Here is a 7,781-nt window from a genome sequence, read left to right as displayed (position 1 = left end):
GTTTAAAGAGAGTTATGTGGAAGAATTATATGTGAAAGACATTTATTTGAAGGACTTGATTTAATTGGGTGTACTTGTGTTTATTAATTGTTGAGTGATATTGATGGTATTCTTGTTGTGTGCTGTGCATATCAATGGTTGTTCCATGTTGTCATATTATTTTTTGTTTCCTATTATTTTGTATATTATATTGTACAGGTTATTAGACTAGTGAGTGTCTTAACTGTACCTCGTCTCTACTCCATTGAAGTTAGTCTTGATACTTACTGGGTACCGACCGTGGCGTACTCATACTACACTTCTGCATATTTTTGTGCAGAGCCAGGTATTGAAGATAACGAACTTGAGAAGAGTTAAAGAGGGATCGTAAGGATTCAAGGTAGAGCTGCTTGGTCGTCGCAGTCCCTTGGAATCTTTTCTTTTCATTGTATTGTTAACTTGTAATCAAACAGTATTGTATATTTGGTCCTCGTGATCATTCTATGTATTCAGTTAGAGTTCGTGACTCAGTACTACCAGTTTACGAGATTGTATATTGTAATTATTTTCGCTGTTAGATTCAAAAAAAAAAATAGCTTCAAAATGTAAATGAAATCGGCTTACCTAGTCTTAAAGACTAGGTGCCATCACGACGCATGTGGTGGGATTTTGGGTCGTGACATTCAACCCTGGAAAAAATTATGTTAATTGTTAGACGAGGTGACCCTTCTGCTGGTTTAGTTGGTTCTGTAACATCTCGATTCCTCCCATAATTGTTCTTAGCCTGGTCACTTAGAAATTCTCTAAGATGACCATTCTTCAATAATGCTGCAACTTCTTCACGAATATGTCGGCAGTCCCCAGTCATGTGATCATGCGTTCCGTGGAATTCGCACCATAGATTAGGATCCTTTTGACTAGGATCTGACCGAATTGATTTTAAAAATATTGCCTCCTTGATGTTTCTCATAGCTGAAACCAATTCTACCAAGCTAATATTGAAGTTGTAATCGGATGGTCGGGGATATGTTGAATCCCGGGACCTTGATGGTTCTTTGTCCTGCAAAGCTCTGTTATTCTGACCATGATCTGCCATTCTATCCGATATAAACCTGTTTGATGATTGAAAACTTTTATTTCCATGCTCATCAGCTCTTTCATAATACCGCAAATGACTCCTAAAAGATCTCCGGACTGCATTGAATTCAATTTTGAACTTTCCCTGATTTCGATCACGATTGCGACCTTTGGAAGACACCGAAGAACTCAATTGATCATCTTCAATTCTAATTTTTTATTCATAATAATTATGGACATCTACCCATGTGGTTGCCTAAAACTCCAACAAACTTTTCTTCAATTTCCTGGAGGCATCGGAACGTAAAGAATTAATACATTTGGTGAATGCTTCAGCTTCCCACACATCCGGTACCGTCGGCAGCAGCATCCTCTCCTTTTGAAATCGGATTACGAACTCTCATAATAATTTAGATTCCCCTTGAGCAATTTTGAATATATCCGCTTTCCTAGCTTGGACTTTTCTTTCCCTAGCTTGAGCCTTAAAAAAAGAATCTGCAAGCATTTCAAAAGAGTCAATCGAGTGCTAAGGTAAGAGAGAGAGTACCATGTTAAAGCACCCTTTGTAAGGGTTTCACCGTATTTTTCAGCATGATATATTTGATTTTATGTGGGGCCAAATCATTTTCCTTCACAGCTGTAGTGTAAGTTGTGATATGCTCTTGTGAATCCAAAGTTCCATCATACTTTGGAATATCGGGCATCTTGAATCTTTTTGGGGTCGTACTTGGTTTGAACAGCAATTGTGTATACTTCTTTGAATCTGGCCCCTTCAATACCGGTGGTACCCCCGGGATCTGATCTTGGGGGTGGAATTCTTTAGCATTTTGATCCATCCGATCATTCATTTTCCTCATGAATCTCATGAGCTCGGTTTTAAATGGATCATTTGTGTTGTTGTCGTTCCCGAATCCACTACCTGCACCACCTTATTCATTTTTGTTAAACCCAAATTCCTCCCTCTAAGCGACGTTACTCGTTCTCTGCGTTGTTTGATTTGCAGGCACACTGGGAGGGACTCGAACTCCTTTATTGAATTACTAGAAGCAACCAAAAGTGCTTGCTTCAGCTCTGTCATTATCTGGTCTTGTCTTGAAAGATGATTCATGATTTCCCTTTGTTGTGCTCTCAAAAATTTTACCGTTTGAACAACAGGTTCATCGTCCATCTTATCAGGAGTTGGACTTCTCACTTGCCGAGGATTTTGTTCTTCGCAAACTGGAGTTGTCTCATCTCCTTCCTAGCAAGTTTCACTGATTGAATCATCACGCTGGAACATATCCTCACGCTCATTGTTTTTTCCAACATTGAACTAGTTGTTTACATCGTTAGCTGCCATATCTGATTTTTCTTTGACTAAAAAAAGCGTCAAAATGCATTAGTAACAGATGAATGGATCAAAGTAGTAACACAATTTTCTATTCCTATGGTGGGCACCAAACTATTTACCCGTAAAACGGTACAGTTGAATTTAAAATATGATTTATAGACACAGGAATTAATTTGATTCAAGAATATAAAATAACTAAAAACGTATATAAATTGATTAAACAAACTTTACGAAAACATAAGCCTGACTGTGGAATGAGCTTCTCTGAAAGAAATAATAAGGACAATATGTAGAATTAAAAAAGAGAATATTGTTAATAGAATTAGAGTAGGTTTTGCCTTTTTTGCATACAGATGTTTTTTCTTTATAGTGAATACAAATTCTTCTATTTATAACTCAATTCAGGGAGACAAGACCCCTAAATCAAGCTCTTCTTTAATATGAATAAAACTCCCACTGATGGTTGCATAACGGCTGAGTTTAAACGCAAAGATTCTTTGTAACGACTACTCATTGAATGTTGTCTTTTCCGACCAAGATCTTCCTTTCAGATTTATAGCCCCTGGTTCCAGTGTCTTCGGAACTCACTCAGCACCGGTCACACATTTGTAACCGGTGCCATCTATTTTCTGACTCAACTCTTATTTGACTTTACTGCCACATATCAATTGTATGAGTATCCACTTGTTATTTGTCAAATTCACCATACATTCAGCAAGGAAGTGAACACCAGGGCGGAAAGAGTAAGCAATGTGAGACAAAAAATTTACTAAGAAACTTGCTTCTCGATGAGCATGAGAGACCAAAGTTTGATCAAATGAGCATATGGCGTGAGCAATACTGTGAATAAGACAAGAACATGATGGATTGAGAGCACACTTCTGCTTAATCATGCCGACAACCACTTATTATCACATTCCACTAGCAAGCGCTTGATACCTATGGAGAAAGCCAAATTGATACGTTATTTGCTCCGAGCTGATTCATCCATTTTCTTGTGCAATTCATGCTCTTCATCATTGTGACTCTTGGGCCTGTCCTGTAAAAGATAGAAATAAGTTGCAAAAGAAGTCTGATTAGGGTGACATATCTTTAATATGTGTAGCCAACGACAATTTTAGGATATATCTTCTGCGATCGTTCTATAGAAAACTTACTTGTTCAGACATCAGTTGTTTATATAGCTTCTGCTCCAAATCCCATGGCCTCAATCGTGAGATTAATTAGCTTCTGAAATAATATCATCAACTATATATATCAGGAATCGCTCTATAAAGGCCATTAAAAACAACTCCATTGCATCTTTCCAGATGAGCTAACAACTAACCCCGGAGAGGGTATTCCAAGGAACCCAAAAACATAATCATCTATTTTAAGGTTATCAAGGATCCAGGCAGCTAGAGATAAATAAATCTTATTAAAGAACCACGACTGAAAATGATGGGGAATAACATTATGCTAAATCTGCAATGCTGGATAACAATCCTGCAATAAATGGAGGCCTGACTCTGAATTACTTGGCGAGGCAACCAAATGCCTATAATTTCTTTACGATGTTGGTCATGACACCATTGTTCTAGATTAACCAAAAAAATATTTTAACCCTTTGAGAACCAGGTCATTGCCAAATAACTTTCCACGAAAACCTCAAAGAATTCTCACTACTCCTTATATTAACAAAGTAGATATGTTGTACGTAGAGGTGAAATCAGATCTAGCGTATATATGTTGATTGTTTTACATATTATATACATGGTTCGAACCGTAAAGTGATCGGCTAGATATTATGATGAGTACAACAGTAGATTTATGAACCCCGAAGTCCAATAAAGGAACATATCACCTTAAGTGGGGAGTACCCTGAAAAGAATAGTGGGCTCAACTAAGGGTAGCAAACGGACGGATCACATATGGGCAGATCAAAAATGGGTAATGCAAAAAATGGATAAAATATCTAACCCGAACATATTTAATACGGATAGAAAATGGATTAACCGGCGAATAATATGGATATCTATATTATCCATGAATTCTTGAATATGATCACTTCTAGGAGAATTCCTAATCTTCCAAACTTGAGAAACCTCAAATTTGAGTCTTTACAGTAGTAAACGTTAAACGTATTGATTATTCAATTTTTAAGTGGATAACATAGTTTTTATCTATATTTGACCCATTTTTAAAAAGTTCATTATCCAACCTATTGTTTAGTGGATAATATGGATGGATAACTATTTCTTTTGACCATTTTACCACCACTAGGTTCAACTATAGGGATAGTGATAAATGTCAATCAAAACATAAAATGTTTAACAATGCATGGGGATATTGTATTGGATAAAATGGATTAGCTACAGGTGGATGAATGATGAGATGACACGTGAAACTGGATACATGTAAGAGATGAGTCAGCGGAAGGACTGGTACCGGTTACAAGTATGTAATCGATACTGGGTAAGTCCCGAGGATGAGCGAAACCGAGGACAAAACTTTAAAGGGAATACATCGGTTGGGACAACATTTAATGAGAAGCCGTTACAAGGAATCTTTGTATTAATGACCAACCGTTATGCAACTATCAATAGAAGTTTTATTCTCATTCAAGAAGATCTTGATTTGAGGATCTTGTCACCCTGAATATAGCTATAAATAGGAGAATTTGTATCCATTATAGCACATGCAATATTCTGTACACAAAAGCTAAAATCAGTTCTTATTCTATTGCTATCTTTACTTTATTGTTCTTGTTACTTCTATAGGAGAATCTAAACTCATAGCCAGACTTGTATTTCCTTTAAGATATTTTTATAATCTTATTCCTGTTCTTATTTATTTTATATTTCTGAATCAAATTAATTTACGTGTCTATAAACTACGTTACAAATTCAACTGTATTATTTTACGGGTAAACAGTTTGGCGCCCACCGTGGGGCATAGATAATTGTGTAATTTATTTGATCCATTCATCTGTTACTAACAAAGTTTGATTCTTTTCTATTAGCAAAAGAAAATTCATATATGACTGTTAAGTGTTAACTATGTGAACAATTCTTATAATGTTGGAGCACACAACGAACATGAGAATGTGTTTAACGTGATGATTCAAATAGTGAAACTCACAATGAAGGAGATGAAACAACTCCAGTTCGCGAAGGTCAAAATCCTCGGCATGTGAAAAGTCCAACTCATGATGATGCGAATGAAGAACACGTTGTTGAAACGGTCAAAATCTTGAGAGAGCAACAAAGGAAAATTATGAATCACATCTCAAGACAAGACCGGGTGATCATAGAATTAAAGCAAGCGCTTTCAGTTGCTTCCAATAACTCTAATGGAGGAGTTCAGATTCCTCACAGTGTCCCTGCAAATCAAACAGTTCAAAGAACCGGTAACGACGCTTAAGGGAGGAGTACAGTTTTAACGAGGCATGTGGTATAGGTAGTGGATCCGGGAACGACCACAACGCTAATGATCCTTTTCAAAACCGAGCGCATGATACATGAGGCAGATGAATGGGCCAAAATACTAAAGAATTACATGCTCGGATGGATCAGATCCCGGGAGCACCACCTGTGCTAAAGGGAAAAGATTCCAGAAAGTATACACAGTTGTCGTTCAAACCAAGTGCAACCCCAGATTTGATTCCAAAAAGATATAAGATGCCGAATATTCCAAAATATGATGGGACTTTGGATCCACAGGATCATATCACGACTTACACTATGGCTGTAAAGGGAAATAACGTTGCCTCGCACGAGATCGAATCCATTTTGTTAAAATAATTTGGCGAAGCCATAACGAAAAGTGCTTCAACTTGGAATTCTCTTTTACGTGAGCATTCCATTGATTCTTTTGAAAAGCTTGCAGATTCTTTTATTAAAGCTCATGTTGGGACAAGAAAAGTCCAATCTAGGAAGGCGGTTATATTCAAATTGCCCAAGGATAATCCAAACTCTTACGAGATTTCGTGATCCAGTTTCAGGAGGAACGGATGTTGTTGCCGGCAATACCAGACGAGTAGGCAGCTAAAGCATTTACAAAAGGTCCCAATCCATTGAGTTTCGATGCCTCCAGAAAGTTGAAGGATATCTCGTTAGAATTAAGGCAACCACATGGGCAGATGTCCACAATCGCTACAAGTCAAAGATTAGAATAGAAGATGATCAACTAAGTTCCTCGGTGTGTTCCAAAGGACGTAATCGTGATCGGAATAAGGAAAGGTTTAAAGCTGATGTTGATGTAGATCGGAGATCTTCCAGAGGTTGATTTCAGCCTTATAAAAGGGCCGATGGTTTTAGGAAATAAAGGTTTTCAATCATTGAATATGTTTGATGCCGATAGAAGAGTGGATCTTGGTCGGAGTAGCAGAGCTTTACAGGAGAAAGAAAAATCAGGGTCCCGAGATTCAGCGTACCCTTGTTTATCCGACTACATCTTTAACATCAGTTTAGAAGAGTTGGTGTAGTCTATGAGAAACATTATGGAGGCTAGGTTTCCGAAACCAATTCGATCATATCCTAGTCAGAGAGATACTAATTTATGGTGTGAATTCCATGGAACACATGGTCACGGGACTAGGGACTGTCGGCACCTACATGAAGAAGTTGCAGCATTGTTGAAGAATGGTCACCTTAGAGAATTTCTAAGTGATAAGGCCAAAAGTAATTATGGGAAAAGTCGAGACGCTGGGGAGCCAGCTAAACCGGCTGAAGGGTCACCTCGCATGACGATTAACATGATTTTTGGTGGCGACAAAATAAATGGGGTGACATTCTCAACAGCAAAGAAGATGAAGATATCAGTAACTTATGGCAAGAGGATCCGAGAAGCTTTAGAAGATGATGACATCACTTTCACGGGAGAGAATGCTGATGGACTTGTTCTACCGCACAACGATGTTCTGATAATATCTTTTAATAATTTAGATTTTAAAATTAAATGTGGGTTGGTTTATCTATATAGTTGAACCAAATCATACAATGGAGAGTTTTAGAGTAAGAAAAGTTCACCAGAAATATAGTTCCGGCAACAAAGCTTCTGGCCGGGTTCAACTTAATAAGTGTAACAACCCGGGGAGAGATTCTACTGCCCACACATATCGAAGGTATAACGAAGACCACTTTGGTCGAAGTGGTAGATGGTGACATAGGATAGAATGAGATCCTTGAAAGGCCTTGAATACATGAAATAAAGGTTGTGCCATCAACTTATCATCAATTGCTAAAATTTCCCAAACCGGAGGGAGTCAAGCAGATCAGAGGAGATCAACCGGGTGCAAGAGAGATGAATGCAGTTACCTTGTCCAGTAGCAAGGGAAAAGAAATTAAAAAAATATCAACTACAGGAGTCGGTGTCCTCTACCACCCCGATTGAAGATAATGGAGAAGATGAGTCA

At 37.8% G+C, this 7,781-nt stretch overlaps 1 protein-coding gene across 1 annotated transcript; it reads left to right on the top strand.

Annotated features, from left to right (window-relative positions):
- Nucleotides 1–6,866: 6,866 nt before the first annotated feature.
- Nucleotides 6,867–7,352, top strand: LOC138894239 (uncharacterized). Its single transcript, XM_070178922.1, has one exon. It carries the CDS (start codon nt 6,867–6,869, stop codon nt 7,350–7,352), a length of 486 nt encoding a protein of 161 aa, XP_070035023.1.
- The last annotated feature ends 429 nt before the right edge of the window (nt 7,353–7,781 follow it).

This window comes from Nicotiana tomentosiformis, chromosome 6, assembly GCF_000390325.3.
Source record: "Nicotiana tomentosiformis chromosome 6, ASM39032v3, whole genome shotgun sequence".
Taxonomy (NCBI): Eukaryota; Viridiplantae; Streptophyta; class Magnoliopsida; order Solanales; family Solanaceae; genus Nicotiana; species Nicotiana tomentosiformis.
Note: the sequence above shows the minus strand (reverse complement) of the source record. Positions and strands in the feature narration are given on the sequence as shown.